Source organism: Euleptes europaea, chromosome 15, assembly GCF_029931775.1.
Source record: "Euleptes europaea isolate rEulEur1 chromosome 15, rEulEur1.hap1, whole genome shotgun sequence".
Classification (NCBI taxonomy): Eukaryota; Metazoa; Chordata; class Lepidosauria; order Squamata; family Sphaerodactylidae; genus Euleptes; species Euleptes europaea.
Window position 1 is genome coordinate 5,428,177 of NC_079326.1, and position 22,846 is coordinate 5,451,022.

A 22,846-nucleotide genomic window follows, 5' to 3' on the forward strand; every position below is an offset into this window, starting at 1 on the left:
CTAGCTCCCCTGAAATTTTGAGGTCATTTGGTTGAACGTGCCACTTCATCTCCCCATTAAAAAGTCCCCCATGTGCAATAATAGCAGATCTGCTGTTCTCCTTCCCTTCCTTTTCCCTCATTTTATGAAAGAAAACAAACAATAGACCACATCAAAGAAGGATGACAGACACAGATTTTTTTGGCAAAAGTAATTTTTTAAAATTGTCAGTCTCTGTGAATGTAGGAAAATGAAAGGAATGCAGAGTTTTTTTTAATACCAGTGATTGATGCCATTTCCTCTCAATGGGACCTTCCTTGGAAGTCTGTAAAATCAAATCCCTTTTGTTCAATCTGCTTGAAACGTAGGGGGTGGGGTCTTAAGATTATAGGCAAGGCTGGGTTCTGTGCAAATGTTGTGCCATTGTCTTTAAAAACAGCTTCCTCAAACCCTCAGCTTGGTTCTCCATTGAAAATAATTGTTCTGAAACACCAGAACCCAAAAACCCACTTGGATTTGAATCCTGAACCGGTAATATCCTACCCAAAAATCAGTCATCATGGTAAACACCCCCCCACATCCCAGATTCAAAATTATAATAATTTTTTTTCTTGGCACATGTCCCTACACACAGTGAAATCAGTTGGCCCAAAATGCATCTAAAAACATTTAGCTTCCATATTTTCTGCAAGACCACTGGGCATGTTGAAATGTATGTTTATTTGCTAACGTAAACTTTTGTCCATCACATTTGTGGATTTTCTGTTGTCTTTATTAATTCTATGTCTTTGCAGGAGGAGTTTCATATGTTTTAAATGTACATACCCAGGTTACTTATGTTCACCAGCTTGATGCCTGTAAGGTGCAACTGGCCCTTTAAAAGAAATACCTTGGCCTGGTTTATTTCCCTTGGTTCTCCATCAGAAGGGCCTCAACTAAGGTTGCCAGGTCCCTCTTTGCCACCGGCGGGAGGTTTTTGCAGCGGAGCCTGAGGAGAGCGGAGGGAGAGGAGGGACTTCAATGCCATAGAGTCCAGTTGCCACAGCTGCCATTTTCTCCAGGGGAACTGATCTCTGTCGGCTGGAGATCAGTGGTAATAGCAGGAGATCTCCAGCTACTACCTGGTGGTTGTTGGAAATCAAACAAAATCACTAGTGCCTTACAAGGAAGTTAAGCAAAGCAAGAGTAGGCACTTATGTCACAAAAAGCACTACAAAAGAATGCTGAACAACATGTTTGTAATGACAAATTAAACAAACAACACAACCAAGAACAGAAGGAAATTCCTGTTACATGTGTAGAAAAGTCACCACGTTCCTGCGGTGTAGACAGGTAAGTGAAGTGACTAAATATCAAAGTCCTTGAATGCCATGAGTAGAGAGAAAATAGGCTTCCGGTAATGAGTCCTATTTCGCTGGTGCTTTGTCAATTCAGGCAATCCTGTGATGTTCCGTCAAGGTTCCACGGAACATATGTTCCGGACAAGAGGGATATGCCCTCTTGTCCGGAACATATGTTCCGTGGAACCTTGACGGAACATCACAGGATTGCCTGAATTGACAAAGCACCAGCGAAATAGGACTCATTACCGGAAGCCTATTTTCTCTACTCATGGCATTCCAGGACTTTGATATTTAGTCACTTCACTTACCTGTCTACACCGCAGGAACGAGGTGACTTTTCTACACATGTAACAGGAATTTCCTTCTGTTCTTGGTTGTGTTGTTTGTTTAATTAGTCATTACAAACATGTTGTTCAGCATTCTTTTGTAGTGCTTTTCTTGCCATAAGTGCCTACTCTTGCTTTGCTTAACTACCTGGTGGTTGGCAACCCTAGCCTCAACTCAAGCAGCTGAATGTGTCTTCCCCAGTGGTGTCTTCCTAAGCATTTTCTATACTAGTTTTCCTTCAACTTCCCCTTGCTCACTTAAACTTGTAATTAAACCTTTTTTTATCCTACACTTTAAAAAATGTCCAAGATACGTATAAATATTTAGTAAACAGATTTTTCTGTTTGTGACCTCACAATGTATAGAATAACATTGGATTTGTAGTCGACTTGGTTCAGGTTAAGAGACATAAACATTGCTCCACTTGCCTTTTGGTTGTTTGCTATTTATCCCAGCTAAAATATACTAATTTAAAGCAGGAGTTGTGTGCTGAGGCTAGGACTGTCCCCAGATGAAAGTATTCTGTAGTTAAACTTCCAGTAAATTGACTGTGGGATCCTAAGCAGAGTTGCACACTTCTAAACCCGTTGACTTCAATGGATTTAGAAGGGCGTAACTCTGTTTAGGGTTGTGATGTCAGGCTGCAATGTTATGTGTACTGACTATTCAGTAGGATTTATTTCTGAGTAGACATTCATAGGATTTTTTTTGAGGTAAGTCCAAAATAATTTGCACCTTAATAAACCAAACCTGCCTCATTGTTAAAAAGAAAGGCCACCTGCAACATTTTATTTCCTATTGCAATAGCATATAGAACAAAAATATCCTTTTTAAAAACTTGCATAGGCTCATAAAATTGGCCATCATAGTTAATATACACAGTGCAGACATAAGCAGAGGGTGTAACTTATTTTAGGATTGTACTGTTAATTTAAAGCTAATAATTTAAAATTTAAAGCCCAGGCTGAAGCATATTATTTTATACCCACAATCCCTAAAATCAAGCCATTGAAAAGAAGAAGAGCCATTGAAAATACTGTAAGGCTCCTTGATTAAGAAGGAATGCCATGGCAGGGTCTATTCTGGTCTGTTACCTTTCTGTCCTCTGTGCAAGTGGTGGCAGCCCAGTCAGAGGTGACATTACATTAGGTAGGGTCTCAGTGACTCTGTGTTGATGGTGTGATTACATATGAATTTGAGAGCATATTTCACACTTTGTTATGTGCATCCACTCCAGAAAAACAATGCTGTATGGAAATGCATGCCACATTTCTTTAGGCAGTGGGGACAGGTACTTATGTTTCCGTAGCCCACAGTGCTTGGCATCTATCTCATATGCAGTATTTCCCTTAAAATGTCATTTGTTGCAATGAGGTGTCCTTTTATAATGACATGCTCTGTTTTATTTACAAATGTCCTTGAGAAGGGATTATTTACAATCTGCTTTTAAAGTATACTAGCCACATACTAATATTAGGATTGAAATAGTTAAATGGCTAAATGATTTATTAATTTCAGATTAAAAACATGTATTTTTAAGTGAAACAGTCTCTGTGATATGGTGTTCATTTACTGTTGATGTTACTACTAGAAGCACTGTATCAAGTTGGCTTGGTTTTAGGTAGTCTAAGACCATTCCAAATAATTCTTTGTTATATTTTACTCAAGAAAATTATTTTTTTAATTAAATATCCTCTTGCTGCTGGCCCTGAGAGAGTGTATTTTGATCAAATGGCAGGCAATACAGCATTCTTCTTCATTCTCCAGACAAATGTTCTGTTTTTCACCCTTTATTCCCAGCCTATTTGAGCAGAACTCAGGAAAAGGGTTTTAAGAGGTCATAGAGGGCGTGAGGGACAAGAATTTTATTAAAAGGGCAAGCTATAAAATGGATTCCAAATAAAATAGCAACACATCATATGTGTTCGAAAACAGCATAAGCCAACTCAGCCTGTACCTTGTAGATCTAAACTCAAATTCTACTTGTAGCTTCAGGCTTAATTTAGCTCAGCAAGGTATATGCATACATTCCATGTCTGGAATCCATGGCTCACAAACTAGTTTAGGAATTTTGCTCATCTCAAATTTTCAAATTCTCGCAATACCCAAGTGAGTAGTGCATTTCTTAGCAATTTTCCATCTCTTTTAATGTTAATCCTCTTTTTTCAAAACAACTGCATCATCAATGTGAAGTACATCCTGCTTCCTTCTATGTTGCAAAATTACAGATGAAATAAAATGTTATGTTTGATTCAACAGCAGAGTTTAAAGTGTGGCCCATTTCCTGCAGCAGGAAGCAAGCTACCCAGGCAGTGCTCCCTTCCAGGGTTAGGAAGCTACAATATAGAAGGCAATGGAAACTGTCTAAGAGTTCAGTCCTATGCAGAGTTATTCTGATGTAAACCCTCTGAAACCAATGAGTTACAACTGGAGTAACTTTGCATAGGATTGCACTACCAAGACAATTGGCTGTATAAAGCTAAACCAGGACATACTAAGGAAGTGGGCAGGCTGATGCTTCTGTTAGTATAAATCCAGGACAATTTCAATGATAATGCCTGAAACTAGTTCTCACCCTAACAGTGCCTTTACAGTCAAACCACCCAGGGTCAGTGAATGACATAGTGTTGCCAGGGCATTGGGTTTACAGGTAATGTTAGTTTCCTTTTCTCCACCATTCATTCAAAAGCACTTGACTCTTTCCCTGTCCAGCAGATCTACTTATCCTGGGACTGTTTCATAGTCTGCTATCTTCTCACTGCACTCTTCTCATTTTTCAATCTTTCTGTACCCATGCCCCTCTTCCCATGTCTACTTCTCTCCTCTTATTCTTCCCTCAAAATTCTCTCCATCAGCCTGAAAAGACTCCCTCTAGCAGCATACAATCTATGGATCAGTTTCCTGCCGATAATCCTAGCACTAGTGAATTCGTGGTGGACTGGCCCAGCCAGGCCACTGAGACTGAGGTCAGTCAAGTAAGTGCAAGTGTTTGAAATTGTCCTCTGTTCAAAATGGTCCTAACATCCATGTTTTGACTGCTGTACTCTATCACAGGGCTTTTCCAGGTGTTGATCTATGGAATATCCATGGGCTGGCTAAATCTGTCACCTCTGCACACAGGCCTCCTGTAGCTGGCATCTTTTCCTAGCCTTTTGTCACAAGGAGAGAGAGTGAAACACCTCCAATGTAATGTCTCTGAAAAAGTTGGCAGTGTCTAGTGGTAAAGTGATGGCAGGTCCTGGAGCATCTAGCATAATTTCATCAGTGGCAACTTCCCAAGGCTGTTACATTTAACAAGGTGTTTGTATGTTGTTGCAGTATTGTTGATTGCCTCCACCTTCTAGGTTAAAGCAGGACTACTTTGTGTTAGAATTGCCAATGTCTCTGTTGTCCTTTGCCACTAGTAATTCCTAATTTGATCTACTGAGTTTTACTGATGAAAGGGAAGTGGGAGAGACAAGAGTTGTGTTCTGTTATCTTGCATGTGCTGGGAGCCCAAGAGAATTTGGTGACATGCTTTAACTCAGGCACCTCTGCTGTTTAGGTTCCTTGTGCTCAAAATGCATACAGTTGCTTTTGTGTCATCCTTATTTCTAATGACATTAACACGTAGAATCATAGAGTTGAAAGGCACCATACAGGCCATCTAGTCCAACACCCCTGTTAAATGCAGGATTAGCCTAGAACATCCCTGACAAGTATTTGTCCAGCCACTGCTTAAAGACTGCCAGTGGGTGGGAGCTCACCTCCTCCCAATTCCAGTATTGAACAACTCTTACTGTAAATTCCCCCCACCAGTATCCAGTCGGTACCTTACTGCCTATAATTTAAACCCATTATTGCAAGTCCTATTCTCTGCTGCCAACAGGACCAGCTCCCTGCCCCCTCTAAGTGACAGCCCTTCAAATACTTAGAGCAATCATGTTCCCCTTCAGCCTCCTCTTCTCCAGACTAAACATTCCTAAATCCCTCAGCCTCAACATAATTGGCTGTTGTTAGAATATACATAGGGTATTTGGAGTGTATCTTCTGGTATGACCTTCCTGAAATCTTTGGGATATACTGTTGTTATATTACCTGGAAAGTATACAGAGTGACCACTCTTGGATACATATTCTGCTCACAGAGGATAACTTTCAGTTATGATAGTCCTTGGTCTGCTTTCATAAGTTACTTTTTACCAATATAATAATTGGGATTTTTATACAGGTCTAGTAAGTGAAAAAGTAAAACAAAATATTATGGTTTGTAGGACAGACTAGTTTGTCATTTAGCCTAAATTCAGAGTACCCCTATGATGCCCTAAAACAAGAAAAGCAGCAAAGAGGCTTTAAGAAACTGCCTTGGGATCTGCTGGGGGTAGAAAGCCAGAATATAAATAGAGAAATACATAAAACAAAGTACTAAGCTCTGCCTTTGTTATTAACTGGCTGGCAAAGAACTGAGTAGCACCATAAATCCAAGACACAGAAAGAGAGATTCCAATAGGAAATAGTTTAATTGAACACAACACAGGTTTCAATGCATTGCAAGAGCCAGTCTTCCCTGGGGGCAATATTTTGGAATTTATCTTTGTGATCCTTGAAGACTTTTAAAGTTCTTAATAAGTCATATTAAGAGCTTCCAGATGTTGGCATATTTATACTGGATATAATAGACCACTGTAAATGAGTTAAGAATTGTGTTAGATGTAGGTAACCGTTATCAGCTAATGTTCCATTGTCCTCTCGCACCATGTAATGTCGATGTTGAGAAAACTGGCACTGTTTGCCTTGGAGGATTTGGGATTCATCGTGGGCTTTCCGCCAAAGCAGTTTTTGTCCCAGTAACAGAGCAATCCTTAAGGGGAGGCCGAAACACCTCTGGAGGCGCCAAAGGAGGCATTCCTGAGGGCGGAGCAGACATTAGTTCGCTCCCTAAGTTTTTTTTGCCCAGGAAACGCCCCTTTTGCAGGTGCCAACTTGTGCCTGCACAAATCATGACACATCCCTGTTAACTCAATGGAGTGGTTTCAGTTTTTTTTCTTCTAAAAATAGCATTTTCAGGTTGTGTTTGGTAGCAAGCCGCTCAGGAGGTGGTGTGGCTTGTGCCATACTTGGGCACTACTTAACTATCCCTCCCTTAGGATTGCACTGTTAGTGAATCCTATGGGTTTGTGTCTTCTCCAGTTCTATAGTCTCTATTATCTGCTTGAACGAACCACCCATAGACCATACTGGTACTGAGAATTGTACCATCCCTGGAAGAGAATATGTTGAGATGGAGAACTTGGGTGGCCTTTCCCCCCAGGAGTTGGCAGAGTCTTTGATATTCTTTTCTTTCTGATGGAAAAGGGAGTGCTGTTTCCTGCCAATTCATAACTGTCACTGCCCACTTTAGGGCTAGCCTATGATGCATCAAACTCTAGCTCAGGCATGTTTGACATACTGATCAGTGGGGCTTGTGTCATCTCCCAATCTGACCTCCTACTATTCTATGCCATCTGTTTATTCTGAGTGAGTTCTATGCATCTATTTATTCTGTGTCCAAAAGGCAGGGTCTGTTGTAAGCAAGTTTATTGTCAAACTAAAGTTCATAGCTTTGATGTTTTCTTCCCTAGACTTGTTGACATGGCAGGAATTTTTTGTCTGTTGCCCACATTTAAATAATTTGTACATTGCGAAATGTGTATTTTGAAGCAGTGCAATTGCACACATGGATGCTACAGATATGCACAGTGATCAACAACAATGCAAAAAGTGTGTGTGGGGTATTTCTTTGGTACCCTTTTTGTCTTGTGTCAGATCTCAAATCCAGCAGCAAAACCAGACAGAGGTGAATGCAAAAGCATGTTTCCATGTGGGAGTTGAAGGTGTTCCTTGCTTCAATAAGCTTTGTATTGTGAATGTTGCAGTTACGAATGATACTCCTCTGGTTTCTCTTCCACGTGAACAGAAACAACAAGGAATTGTGAGGCATCTTAAAGAAGGGAGAGCGAGCATGAGTGCTCTGGCCCAGGCCCACCTCCCCTTATTGCCGGCTTGTGAGCATGGTGCCTATGTCAGGAGCCATTGTCCACAAGTACTCTCCTTCTCCATGATTCAGAATGCTGCTTTCCTAACATTGCCAGTCACAGGAAGGGAGTATATGCATTGACACTGCCTTCCATACATAGGTTCCCAGGCGATCATGAGCTGGCGATCATGAGGAAGGCCAGTGTGCTCAAGCCTGCTCTCTCTCTCCACCTATTCAGTCAACACATGGAAGGTTCATGTGTAGAAGGCTCTTATGTCAGAATAAGTCTATGGATTAGAATCCCATGCATCAATGTAAGAGGTGCAGACTGTGACATTTCTGTGTAAAGCTCAAAAGTATAAAAAGTACCCAGTGACACAACAGCAGTAATTCTTATTCAGCAATTTCTAACTCATATCTTCTCTTGAAGTTCTTTTGTTAAGGAATGGTGACGGCCTGCAGCAGTGTTGTGGTAGCTTGAAATGTTCTCCTACAGGAGAACATGCCTTTTTAGTGTCAGATTTTATACCATTTATTCTTGGGTGCAGAGGGTGACCAGCTTGTTCTATGTATCTAGCCAAAAGACATTATTGACAGATGACTGTATTTATAACAGTGGAGGATGAGAGAAGGTGCGCCTCCTGTCAGCTTAATGCTTGAAAATGCCTTGAAATGGCCTTGAAATGTATGAGTGTGAATTATGTTCTGTCCAGGGGTGTTTTGCTTCTCATTGAAGTGGTACCCTATGAATTGTGCCAGCCAGCCCATAAACTGGGAGTGCCTGGCATGGATACCCAAATATTTCCTTTGTAGATGTTGCAGTTCAGCTAAGTGAACGCACTCAACTTGCTACTGACCCAGAGTTCAGGCAAGCCCTAAAATTGGGGCCGGTAGTGGCAGGTCTTCAAAAAGGCATGTGTTTGCACACTGGAATGGCAGGAATTTTAACTGGCTTTTGTATTGCAGTCCACAGAAGCCGCTGGTGCTGAGGCAGCAGACAAAGAAGCTGGAGCCGAAGCAGCTAAAACCGAAACTGACTCAGGATCTGCCTCAGTAAGAATATAGGCAAGGGAGTGGGTAATTTCCTCCTCTAAGGCTCCCCCCCTTTGGCTTGTAGGGACAAACTAGATTGGTATCTGTTCATCTCCCCCTAGAATAGCCATATAGGAACTCATTCAGGCTGGAATGTTCTAGTATTTGCTCGAATCTTCAAGTAGAACCATGAAGATACAATTTCATCTTGACCCCTTATTTATGATCCACAGATGGCCTTCCCTCTTCTCCTTGACACACACAGCTTAGCACATGGCAGCGGTTGCAGTGGGCCCAAATTAGGAAGACTATCCACCCTTTCCTTCCTATGGTCTTCCTTGCTTTTTCATGTGGCCAGAAGTACCAGGAGGCAGTTGTTCTGACAACTCCCTTTAGGCAAAGTATAGAGGGCTAATTGTTTTTTTTAAAAAATGGCACTGAAACCCCCCCCCCCAAAAAAAGCTTGGCATGTCTACCCCTGCCCTGTCCATGTTCTCACCAATTCTGAACAATCTGACCAGAGGCTACAAAAAGTATGTTCCCTCACAAAGTCAGTTGACGAACTTGTTAGCTGAAGTGGACAAAAAGGTGCTGAGGTGTACTGAGTCATCCAAGAGGAACACAAATAATTTTAGATCATGGCAAAAAAAAAAAAAACTTCTGCCTACCACTGTAAACTTCTCCTTGTTTGAACCCTTTTGGCAGAACATGCTGTTTGTTCCACTAATCTTTGTAAACCCTGCTTTCCCTCTAATATTTGCCACCTTCTCATGTTCTTTTTTACTCCCATCTTGTCATTAATGGTTTTCTTCACCTTAATGGTTACTTTGGGCCATAAGCCGTGCACCATAGAAGGGGGAAAGAAAAACCCAAGGGATTTTAAGCAGAAGACCCACATCTGGGAGCTGTTTTGAGCAAGAAACCAAGACAGATTCCCTGTGCTTTTCATCAATTGTATGCTACTGTTTGAAGTGGTCCATTTTTACCTCTGTCTTTTACCTCATTCTCCTGTCCTTAGAGTTCTTTGCCTGCTGTAGTTGTGGAGACCTTCCCAGCCACAGTCAATGGAACAGTTGAAAGCGGAGCTCCCTCTGAGAGAGCTGATATGCCACCAGGTTTCCTGTTCAAGGTAAGCAAGGAAAACCTATCTGAACATTCATCCTAGGAAGACATATAGTATCTCTCTCAGCTTAATATTCATGGAGTTATTATGTGATGAAATAAGAATTGTAGCACACTTTCTAGTATGCAAAGTGCTATTGAAATAATGTGTTTATTTTTTAAATGAACAAAGTGACTTACATACATAATTTCAGAATATGTACAACAATTAATAGCCTGGTTATTCCCATATTACAGGTGGCAACCTAAAAATGTGCTAAATTGTAACAAAACAAATTTGTGTTTCAACTTATTTGAGATTTTGGCTATTGGCTCATGAACAAATACACAAGTTTCATACACTCCAGTACTTCCTTCTTCTAAGGAACTTGGTTTAGGAGCCAAAATAAAGCATAGCTATTCATGTCATTCATCATTTATATCTCCCAGAGAGAGGTATACTGCAGAACTTCATGGTTCAAATATATGCCACAATAGGGAAATATTTAACCAGGCATTCAATTGTTTGGTATATAGTGGGGTTGCAGCCTTGTAAAAACGAGAAGCACTTGTGTATTAGGTAAATCAAAAGTTCTCACTCTGAGGGGGAGGGCATCTGGAGAGAAGGGTGATTCCCTTCCTGTGGTCAGGGTAGGTTCTTGCCCGGAATCGCCCGGCCTCTTCAGTTTCCTTCCTGCCTTGCACAGGAAGGCTTTCTCTGCCCTGGCCCCTGCCTGATGGAATAGCCTCAGTAGCGAGACCAAGGCCCTGCGGGACCTCAAGGAGTTCCGCAGGTCCTATAAAACAGAGCTATTCCACCAGGCTTATGTTTGAGGCCAGCTACGGTTCCTATATATAAAGACTGGCCTCCCTAATCTCCCCATTGCGATTAACACCTTTTATTCCATCTGGTGCCTTCCATCTGCTTGCCTAGCTGGGTTGTTGTATTATGACGCGTATGTTAGAGGTGCCTAGGTAAATTAGTATAATGATTATAATTTTATAGGGCTATTTTTAAATGTTTTAATGCTTTTATTGATTAATATGACTTTTATATTCTGTAAGCCGCTCTGAGCCTGGCTTTGGCTGGGAAGAGCGGGGTAACAAATGGAAATAAATAAATAAATAAATAAATAAATGCGGCAGCAGCAGTTGCTCCAAAGCAATAACCACTCAGAAGAAAACAGCCCTTTTCTGTTCCCCCTGTCCTCTACCTTGGGGGGGGGGGGGGAGCTTTACCTCTACTGGAGCAATCAGAGGTTCAAGCCTCCATCCTGCACAGGAGGACATCCCGCACATGACACGAGCCGAGTCATGGCAGAAGGAATAGGAACCATTGCAGATGGGTTCCTTGCCCCTGAGGACCACGTGGACAGGTTCATCCCAACAATGCGGCAGCTGGCCACTCAGGTCTCCCACAGCTGCAAAGCAACAGAGGAACCGATGCGGCAGGCAACCGCCCAACCCTCCGCAGCCGCAGAAACTGCAACAAAGAGGTCCTGGCTTTCCACATGGAAATGGAAGAAGCCGGAATCAGATAAAAAGGCTGCAAAAAAGACGCAGCCAGAGGGAGTGGCTGCAGGAATGGCCTGCACAGCCCATTTGGCCTAGAAGGACAACAAGGGCCTTCAGGAGCCACTGGCGGATGCTGCGACCCCCCAGGACCTGCTGGAACACCAGCTGCCGCATGATCAGGTGCCGGCTCCCATTCTCTAGGCAAAAGGGGAGTGGCAGGCCGAGGAATTCTTGGCACTCATGAGAAGGGCCCTCAGGGAGGAGTTCCCCTTCTAGCAGGCCCCAGCCACCTCCGACTCAGTCGGAGGCTCCCAGGCCACCCAGGCCAGTACTCCAATGGGGGAGGGGAAAGGGCCCAGCACGAGCAATGATTGCCTCCAACCTGTGCTCTCCAGAGACCCTACCCACAGGCAAGGCTCCCCCCCCCCCCACTGGGATTCAGATAAGGAGGAATGAGAGGAAGGGGAATTCTCCTCCTCTTCCAAGGAAGTTCCAACTGAAGAGCAGCAGATCAGGCTCTTTGCCGGATATGACTACCAGAGTCTCCTAATGTAGGTCATTATGACCCTGGACCTATCTGAACCCACAGAGCGAGGAAGGAGATCAGAGAGAATGGACCTAAAGGGGACCTAAAGAGTTCTTCCCATGCAAGCACAGCTCCACCAAAACAGTCCCATTTCCAGAGAGCTTCGAGAATGTTTTGAAGATGGAGTGGGAAAAGCCCCTATCCAGCAGGCACTTTCCTACTGGGCCTAAGAAAATGTATACGCTAGCCCTTCATTCCATGGAATTGCTGCAGCTCCCCCTAGAGGATGCCCCTATTACTGGGACTTATGGCTCAGAGCGTGGCAGGCAGACTATACCTCCAAAGCCATCCTACTAGCCTACACATTCCAAGGCGGATGCCTCTTCAGGGATTAGCTGGCGTCAATCCTGGTGGAAACCAGGGACAAAAAGAAGGCTATGACACGAAGCCTCAGGAAGGACAGCAGGGGCTCATCGTCCTCGTCATATCCATCCTTTCGATCCTTTCATGCCTTACCATGCTCACAACATGAACCTCGATGTCAGGCCTGGTCAAGCAGAAGGGGCTCCTTCAAAGGAGGAAACTGATTCACCAAAACCAATCAGTACCTGAACCACAAACCTGACAAGACAGACCGCTTCTCCAAGCCAAAGCAACAGTGACGCCAAGCAGGAACAAGTGGGGGGACGACTACAACTCTTCTGCAAACAGTGAGAATGTGCAGAGCCAGACCTGTGGATTCAACAACTAATTCAGGTGGGCTACCTAATACAGTTCCTACAGGTCCCCCCAGACTGGTTCGTCCCATCACCCACATCACACAAACCGGAAAAATACTGGAGAACCTTGGCAGCAACCAACCATCTACAAAACATGGGGCCATCAAGCTGGTCCCTCCAGATGAGAGATCCTCTGGAGTCACTCCACCTTTTTCACCATTCCCAAAAGGAACGGACTGGCGCACCATCTTGGACCTCAAGTTCATCAACAGTATTCATACAGCCAAAACACTTTTTCATGGAGACACTGCAGTCCGTCATGGAAGCCCTTCACCCAGGGACCTTCATGTCATCAGTCGACCTGATGGAGGCATACCTGCACATCTTCATTCATGCTGTGCACTGACGCTTCCTGTGCTTTGCCTACGGACACAGCATTTCTAGTTCAAGGCCCTACCATTTAAACTATCCTCAGTTCCAAGGGTTTTCTCCAAAGTCCTCATCACACTGGTTGCACTCCTCAGGAAGGAGAACATCCACATTCATCCGCATCTGGACAACATCCTGGTCTGCGCCTCCACCACAGAAACAGCTGTCAGTCACACTGCCAGAGTTATCCAGGTACTGGAGCAACAAGGATACCTCCTCAACTGCACCAAGAGTACTCTCATCCCCACACAACAAATCCTGCATCTGGGTGTACTCATAGACACCAGGCACAACACCTTCGCCCTTCCCAGGGAGAAGATCACTGAAATCTCACACCTGAAAAAAGTAATCAGAGCCAGATCCACAGGGCTGTCATCCCTTGCCAAGCTTTAAGGCATGATGATGGGCCCGATTACATGTGTGACTGCTGGAATGGTTCCTCAAACCCTACCAGAGCCAGATCTTGTAGAAGAGGAACCCTCGCCTAACCATCCCAACAGCAACTAAACAGGGTCTCCTTTGGTGGTCCAAGCCCTCAAATCTCAGGAAAGGACAACCCTACATCCACAACCACACCATACAGAGCTTCACAGATGCCAGTCTAGATGGATGGGGGGTACCATCAACCAACAATTGACCCAGGGCTGTGGACTTCAACAGAACAATTGATGTACATCAATCAGCTATAACTGAGGGCTATATACAGGGCCCTGATGACCTTTCACCACATCATCCAGGGCCACCATGTCCTGATCCAGATGGACATCTTGGCCAAAGCGCACCTGAACAACCAAGGTGGCTCCAGGTCCACGACACTCCACAAGGAAGCCGAAGGGATTCTCTTCTGGGCAGAAAAGCATCTGTTGTTCATCAGGGCAGAGCATATCCAGGGAGACTTGAACTGGCTCAGTTGCCAGAGGATCGACGAAGGGGAGTGGGCCCTACACCAGGACATGTTTGGACCGATCACAAGAGTGGTTTGGGACACCAGTAGTGGATCTCTTCACCTCCCCAACCAACCATCAGATGCCTTGCTTCTTTGTGAGGTATGCCCACCATCAGGCGGAAGAAGTCGATGCCTTGATGTTATCATGGCCAAAGGAACTGCTCTTTGCTTTCCCACCACTTCCAGTAATCCCTAGGGCTTTAAGGAAAGTTCGTCAGGAGAGGGCCATGATCCTATTCATAGCACTGGACTGGCCCCACAGGCCTTGGTACTCGACCCTCAGGAAACTATCAATCCAGGAACCATGGAGAATTTCCCTATCACGGAACATACTCCAACAGGGGCCCCTCTCACATCCAGACCGAGGCTGGCTGAACTTGACCGTTTGGCTCTTGAGAGGCCCCAATTCCTAGAACTGGGGTATGACTCTGAAGTAGTCAATACCATCCTAGAGTGTCCCAGACCATCCACATAACACATCAACAGTGTCACGTGGAAGGCCTTTGTGCACTGGTGCAGTCGTGCATCAGTGCAGATGAAAGCAAGTGAACCCCTTGCACCCCACAATCGCTGGAATATTGTTGTTCCTAAAGGATGGGATACAACAAAGCCTCAAACCTTCAACACTACATAGAAACGTCATGACCATCACCGCGATCCACCCAGTCCTCGAGAGCCATCAACTCACAAGACACTCCCACGTCGTCTCAGTCCTCAAGGGCACCACACAGGCATTGCCTTCTGGGGTTCACAGATTTTCCACCTGGGGCTCCACGTAGTTCTGATGGCCCTGACCAGGCCCCCCTTCGAACTCTTGTGGGAGGTGCCATTACAATATCTGAGCATAAAAATGATCATCCTCAAGGCAATCACCTCTGATCACAGGGTCTCAGAGCTGGGCGCGTTGTCGTCAAGGGAAGGCCTCTGCGTATTTCAATTGAGACAAGATCTCCTTTGGCCAGACACCATCTTCACCCCAAAGGTCAACTCCACATGCCACCTTCCATCCTTCTGCCCACAGCCTCACCCAGGGAGAGGGGATGGCATACCCTAGACATCAGGCGCACCCTGCGTATATACCTTGACTGCACACAGGACATCAGAGGGACATGCATTATTCATCTCCCTCTCTGCCCCCAATAAGGGCAAGAGAATGTCCAAGGTGGCTATCAGCTGCACCCTGTGCAAGTGCATCAAAGAGCCCTACAAAGCTTGCAATGTGCTGGTTCCCAAAGGAATCACAGCACACTCCCTAAGGAGCACAGCCACATCGGCAGCCTTTGACAAACAGGCTTCCATGGAGGAAATCTGCAAGGTGGCCATACGGCCCTCCATATTCCTCTGCAGAATGCTCCAGCACATCACACACAATGGACAATCCCACCCGACAACCATTGGAGCTCTTGGACATCCCGTCTCTCCAGAGGTCCTCCCCCTCAGAGTGAGAACGGACCCCTGATTACTCTGAGGTAGGGAGGGCATCTGGTCCCCATCCAGGGTGAAGTCTGGAGCACTGAGGACGAAGGTCCGGGTTGGTATGCAACCCACGACAGTAGACTCAGGACATAAGGGGGGGCTATGTTTCCCCCACCTATGCTTCAAGGCTGGACCTTGACAGCATATAATTGTTGCACTGTTCTTATGTTCCTCGTTATTACGTTCCTTTTTGTTGTGTTGAGTCATTTAAATTATATGAAGTTTACAATTATCCAGCCATGTTCTTTGGTGATTCTTTACTCATGAGAGCCTATATGGCCCCTACACTTCTACAGGTTTTAACCATTTTATTACCTTTCCTTTATCCCTTAGAAGCTCCTTGAGCCATTGATCTTGAACAGCATAATTTTAGATCTAATGTTTGAGGGATATAAGGACTGAAATAAATCTTGCCACTGGCAATGTAGCCTTGGGATTCCTGTCACTTAATGAAAAAGCCATTATGCCAGACACAGAGGCATTAGATTTATATGTTGAAAGGGGAAAGATATAACGTGACCTAAGTTCCTCATAAAAGCGGCATTCCAAAGGGGCATGAGCTAATGAAACCATTTTATTGCAGTCATCTTCCTGCTGGAACCCTATCTCGGAATCATTGAAATTGAAGAGGGTGGGCGATTCCAGGCAGGAACAGGAAGTAAAATTTGATCCTGCCTACCCTGACCACAGGAAGGGAATCACCCATCTCTCCAGGTGCCCTCCTTACCTCAGAGTAGAAGGAACTGTCACCATAAGTAATTAGGGGTCTGATCTCCAAAGATCTTTTTGCCTCAGCAGAGCCATTATTCCTTTGCAGGTACAAGCTATGCATGACTATTCAGCCACTGACAGTGATGAGCTGCAATTGAAGACTGGGGATGTTGTCCTGGTGGTTCCATTTGACAACCCTGAGGAACAGGTAAGGAAAGGATGCACGAGTTGAGCCTTTCCCCAGCTATTTAAATTAATGGTGGATGGTTGTTCACATGGATGTAAGACATTTATAATGGAAATGGGCATTCTGTCCCATTAGCCATTACCAAGCCAATTGAAGCAACAGCCTCTTTAAGCCATGTGTATGAAAATGTCTGAAATAAAAGTATCTTTCCAGGTTTTGAGATGTTATAAATAAGCTGCCCAGCAGATGGCACTACGATCCTGTTTTTGGAGCCAGTCTTTATTATTTTGGTTCTAAAGCAAACTCTCTTCCCAAAGTGAGTGAGCTAGAATTGAGAGAACAAATAAAATAAATCTCCTCTTAGCTCAGAGAACCTTTGAAATGTGTTTAATTTGCTTATCAAATTAGAATGTATTTATCTTAAGCAAATTCTCTCCCCCCTTCCCCATGTTGCACATGCAATTACATACCAGCATTAAGTCTGGTGAGGAAAATGTTCTGTCTGGCAATGATCACTTCTCTTTTCTGTTTCAGTCACCCCTAAAAAGTCCTCTGAATGATTGGAGGTTTGGACAATCATACCAGCCCCATTAGTTGATATACTTGTAGAAAGAAGGGGTTGATGACAAGCATGAGAGTAGCACTTGGCAATACATTTTCAGTGAAATGTTATGAGATGCTACAAGAATTGATGCAGCATTTAATTAGCATCATGATGCTGTGTTACAAATAATGAAAGGCATTGTCAGCCTAGCTGTACCTATCACATTTGCTCTGCATGGAAGGTGGGAATGCAGTGATAAGCTCTGTGAACTGACCACTTCTCTCAATCTATAGTGAAATTACTGTGACACCTTCTCAAAGTGGGCTTCATTACCTTTATCTTACAATACCTTCCCATTTTCAAAGGATCACTCATTATGCCTTGGAAACTATCAACCAATCTGCTGATTAAAGGAAGGTAGGAGAATTGTTGGCTGTGGGAGTGGTGGTATAAAATATTGCCAAGTCACAGCTGATTTATGGTGATCCCGTAGGGTTTTCAAGGCAAGAGAGAAGCAGAAGTGGTTTGCCATTGCCTGCCTCTGCATAGCAACCCTGGATTTCCTTGGTGGTTTCCCATCCAAGTAATAACCAAAGCCATCCTTGCGTAGTTTCTCAGATCTGATAAGATCAGGCTGGGCCACCCAGGTCAGGGCAAGTGTTGGTGCAGCACTTGAAAAATTCAGCTGGGATTGGGGAATACCTACTTGTAGTATGTTTTAAATACACTAAGAAATTTGGCGCTGAGCTATATAAACAGAATGATATAGTATGACAATTCCAGGAAAACCTAAAGGGTATGTTTGGTGTAATACTTGGAATGGAAAGCTCATATTGCAAAGCTGGTTAGCTTAAGCTTAATGTGGTCATTGGCATGTAGCTCTTGTCTAAAATGTATGCAGCCTAACAGTCACCTCCTTCAGATAAGGTTTGCATTTGCCAGTGGGCAACAAAATATGGGGGGGGGGATTTCTTTACCCATTGTCAGTAACCTAACAACTGAATCCTCCTGTATGCTGCTCAAACTACATGCATAAATTATTTCTCTTAACCCTAACTTTTTCTGTGACAGGATGAAGGATGGCTGATGGGTGTGAAAGAATCTGATTGGCTGCAGCACAAAGAATTTGACCAATGCCGAGGAGTTTTCCCAGAGAATTTCACAGAACGAGTGCAGTGAAGTCCTGGAGCTGCTATGTAGCTTCTCTGCAGAAGAAAGCAAGAAGTCTTTCCCCCCTCTCCCAGAGAAGTCTGAAAAAGGAGAAATTTTTTAAAGGAACAAAAGCCTAAAAGTTGTGTTCTTCACAGAAAACAAGGTTTTAGAAGTACATTGAATTCAAAGTGTTAGTATCAATATATAAATAACAAAGAAAGGCAGGTTGAAAACATCCCTTTTCCTTTTGATTTGAACAGTGTTGCTATTCAGAAAGTTGTTAACCTAGGTGGCTGAGCAATTTTGTGTGAAATGGAACAAGGGTGTGCAGCATCATGAGCCCTGAAATACTAACTGTCCATTTCCCCTAAAACTACACACTCAAGTTTACCCTGTGGGCAAGTGAGGTCAACCTGTCTTGTGGCTAAGGTTGCTTATGTGGCATCCCCCAGATTTCTGACCCTGCAGTTATTCAGACCTGCAGCTATAAGCCCATGCTGTTGAAAAGAAATGTATATGTAAAAATGTGTGTGTGTGTTCTTCCCTTTGGAAAAGTGTAACAAGAACTGTGATTTTATATATTTAAATGCAAATGTAAGTGCATATCAGAAAGCATAACCTGATCCAAAGCTCCTTCTGCCATGTGATCTTTGAAATATTACACTGGCACCTGCTAATTGATGTCTTTTTAAAAAGCTAAACGTTCTTTAAAAAAATATAAATAGGTTATTAGATTTTTTAAAAGAACTTTTTACTGTAGCTTGAAATGCGGGCAGGAAAATTGCTTACAGTGGGAGAATTTTGCAGGCAAAATGCTATTCACCTGTTTCGTCCCATGCACAGGGGGCAGGTGTGCTGGACAGCCTGAGCTTTATAGGTAGCTGCGACAGTGCACAGTGATTTCCAGTGTTGTAGCTATAGTGGTACCCTATTGCATGTCAAGTCTACCTGGTTGTAGAACCTGCCAATGGATGTTCCATTATAATACCAAATGCATACACTTGTGGCAGTTTAGCTGGCTCAGTATTTTCTGGGATGCCCTTTCTGAGGCTTCAGAGGCAAGGTGGGTAGATCCCAATGCCATGCCTATTCTCCCTGTACTGCTGTGTATAAGCATTCTTACAGTGGTGGTGGTCCATGGTATAGCAACATTTCCCCTGCTGCTACACCCCTGTAATTCTCTGGCTGCGTGGGCACCATTGCCATTTGCAAAAAAATTTAAAAAGCCCTCCTTATGCCACAGTTGCTACACTCCATCCTCTTGCCATGGCAGTGGCTCATGCGATCAGGAGGGAAAGTGAAGTGTAATAAGGCTTTATTTAGAAAACATAGCTAGTTGACATTGATATATCTTCCCTTTAAATCACAGCACTGCAAGCTGTCAGTTTGGAAGTGGTGTTCCTTTGTGGTTTTCCATGGTGTGCCTAAGGAGAAGACAGGAAGAGAAGGCAAACTTTCCTTCCTTCTTCTCCGGCACTGTATAACCACCTGAGAATTTCAAGTATGTTCTGTGGTGCCCTCTGAGTCTATGCTGGGCAACTCTGAGGTCCAACAGGCATCCTGTGAACTGAATGTGAATGCCAAGGAACATGACCCATAATCCTCTGCAATGCTCAGAGGTCACATGGCAGAGGTAGAATAAAGTTCTTCTAGCAGAAAGTTTGAAACTGCTGGTCTATTATGTACTGGGATTCTTATTGCTTATATTGCTCCTGTTTGCTGTTTTGCATATTGTTATAAGTGAGCAAGTTGCTAGGCAGTTTTCAAATTGAGCAATGGTCCTATCAAAAGCAAGAGGTTTCTTTGCCTGTACCTGATCCCTAAAAAGGATAAACTTTACTTGAATTATGGATGCAGTTAGTGAGCTTTTCAGATCTTTCTGTGGCTGCATTTATTTGTTTCCAGGTTGCTCTTTGGCTTGGATTTTTTGTTTTTGTTTTGGCTTGAAGGGACTCCTCTTGGACAGGCTTCCTCCCATTTCACTGGCATATGATGTGGTATTGTTGCATTTAAGAATCTTATAAAAGCTGCTTTTAGCAAAGCATGGCAAGCCAAGATAGATGACTAAAAAAACCCAGCTTAGCAGGTCTCTTCCTTGTAGAACACTCTGGGTGTTTAAGAGAGAGAAAGCAGAGAGCCTTTTGCTCTGGGTTGAAAGATGGGACTTCTGCTTTGCTCAGCAAAAAAGGAAATGGTCCAATTTTGTATTGTGGATGTGAATCACTGTCAGAATCATTGCATGGTCATTGGTGTGTATACAATGCCAAGGGTTTTGGAGAAAGCTGTGTGTGAGAGAGTATTATTTGGTTAGTTTGTCAATGAATTTAGAACCCATTCACCTTTCTTTAATGGAATGGCTCCAGTTTTTACAGCCATGTAATTAAGATTCAGATCTGTCTCAAAGAGGCTTCTCTATAGATTCAATATGTTCTGGATTTGGTGATGCTCCCAGCCAAGCTGATGTTGTTTAAAGTCTTCTGTATTCCAAAAATAGTCATCTTCCCGAGTCCAGTCCACTGAAAGGTTGTAAGTGACTGCATTGTTGCACTTGTAAATCCTTATTCTCACTTTACTCACAGTCTGTCCTAAAAACTCTATTTTTATGCATTTGTAACCCAGTTTGTCCTCCACCTTGGGGCAACATTAGGAGGCATATATAAAGAAATATAAATTAAAACATGTTTACCCAATATGGAATATCTCAGTATAATATCTATTTTTATGGGGGGGGAGGGAACTATGGATTTTTTAAAAAGATGACAAAAGTATTATGATAGCTACATTGATGACATGATGATGTCTAAACACTTGCTTCTTTGGCTGTTGGTGTATTTGGAAGTTATGCTGACTTCTCATTCACTGTTACTTCTTTTTCTTTTTGATGTGTGTATATGTGTGTCTGATTTCCAGGCAAGTGTTATAAAACTTTTCTGATCAACACTTCACTTTGTTTATTATGGAAAAGCAGCCATCCAGTATTGTATTGTGTCCTTATTGATACTGTGTCCTGATGCTGTACAAATTGGTATAGCTCTTCATCTTTGAAATAACAGTGATGAGTTTATAGTTTCAGGTCTGTCATTAAAAAATTTTCGGTTGCTGCAGCAGGGGGGGAACAAAGGTGTGTTTCACTTGATCTCTATTTGCTTCTGAAGAAAGTTGATCCATTAAAAAGGAATCATTCATTTGACAATAAAAATGAAACCCCTGCAGCCTGGTTCTTGCACAAGGTGTGAATGCAAGTGTCAGTGAAGGTATAGAACACGCATGGAATGTAGGATTGGGACCATGATATAGTAAGGTTGGGTTACTGGTATAACAGGCCGATATATTTACCCAGTGCAAACAAGTAGATTTTATGGCCCATTGGATTTTGAGCTTAGGAAAAGAAGAAGAAGAAGAAGAAGAGTTGGTTTTCATATGCCGACTTTCTCTACCACTTAAGGGAGACTCAAACCAGCTTACAATCACCTTCCCTTGCCCTCCCCACAACAGGCATGCTGTGAGGTAGGTGGGGCTGAGAGAGCTCTGACAGAGCTGTAACTTGCCCAAGGTCACCCAGCTGGCTTTGTGTGTAGGAGTGGGGAAACAAATCCAGTTCACTAGATTAGCCTGTCAAAGATAGGACATTTTGGAGGACTTTCATTCATATGGTCGCCATGAGTCGGAAGCGACTTGACGGCACTTAACACACACACACACACAGATTAGCCTCTGCCACTCATGTGAAGGAGTGGGGAATCAAACCCGGTTCTACAGATCAGAGTCCACAGCTCCAAACCACCGCTCTTAACCACTACACTGGTGTAGTACCGGTGTGGTACTGGTGTAAGAAAAGGCTGTGTGTGAACTGGTCTTATGTTTCTACTCAGATGTTAGAAGACGGCAGTTTTTGATAGGAAAATGATGGATCTCAATTTCTTTTTGAAGGATTCCCTAGCGATCTTTAAAAAAAATAAAAGCTTATATTATTTTAAGAAGGCTAAAAGGAGAGCTAGCCTTCATAACTCAACTCAGGGTTAGAACTGGGAATTGAGCTTGTAAATGTAATTGACTCCACCCCAAGTCTATAGAAGCAGGGGGTGAGTCTTGCTTTCTCCAGGCCAGAAGAGTACCCCTCGCCAGCCCCCCAAAGATTAATTTTTAAACAGTTAAAAATTGTAGATTTAAGTTGATTACCTAGCCACCAATAAAGATTTACTGCCAATGGAGACACTGATAGGTTGTAAATTATAAATTGCTGCAGAATATGCTATTTCAAATTGCCTGCCTTCTCCCAAAGTATATTTACTTTAAAAAACAAAAAACAGGCTCCCTTTATAAGGATAAGCCAACCCCCCTAAACAGGTATTTTAAAACTTTAAAAATAAACGCCTGAAAGCTTCAAGAGCTCCAACAGGGCTGAAGAGTTTCTTGCCACTCCCTCATCCACACTGTCCCTTGAGTATACAACAGAGAGGAGGGGGAGGGAGAAACATTAAGATAAAAACTACTTAGAGGCGATAGAAGCTGCATAATAGAGATAATGAAACTCAACAAAGAAATAGGAAAGTACAAAAGTAAATAGGGAGGATAAAAACAAAATAAAAAATTAAGAAAAAATAGTTAAAATTGGCAGCTGCTAAACAGAGCTCAGCCTTCAGACGTAGGCTACAGATGTCCTGCACTGTCAGACCAGAACCGGAAACCCAGGTGGTGGGTAGTTTTCCCATTCATCCAATATTCACCCAATATTAAATAGTCATTGATCTTTGAGGATGCTTTTGCATTTTTAAACTATTTGCCTGTCTCCTGGTCAATGAAAATTGCCCTGCGTGCCCTTACTGTAGCTAAAAGACTAATATTACAACACTGGAGAAATAAAT

The 22,846-nt window shown here is 43.3% G+C and overlaps 1 protein-coding gene across 16 annotated transcripts in view; it reads left to right on the plus strand.

Annotated features, from left to right (window-relative positions):
• Positions 1-18,470, plus strand: part of BIN1 (bridging integrator 1) — a 219,188-nt gene extending 200,718 nt beyond the window's left edge. For 6 of the 16 annotated variants that reach the window (XM_056861325.1, XM_056861330.1, XM_056861327.1 and 3 more), the window contains 5 exons: positions 4,505-4,624; positions 8,610-8,696; positions 9,694-9,804; positions 16,205-16,306; positions 17,901-18,470. In XM_056861325.1, coding sequence (XP_056717303.1) covers positions 4,505-4,624; positions 8,610-8,696; positions 9,694-9,804; positions 16,205-16,306; positions 17,901-18,008 — 528 coding nt within the window. In that variant the 3' untranslated portion in view covers positions 18,009-18,470. The remainder of the gene's footprint in view (positions 1-4,504; positions 4,625-8,609; positions 8,697-9,693; positions 9,805-16,204; positions 16,307-17,900) is intronic. The other 10 variants (XM_056861333.1, XM_056861334.1, XM_056861336.1 and 7 more) reach the window with 2 other exon arrangements.
• The last annotated feature ends 4,376 nt before the right edge of the window (positions 18,471-22,846 follow it).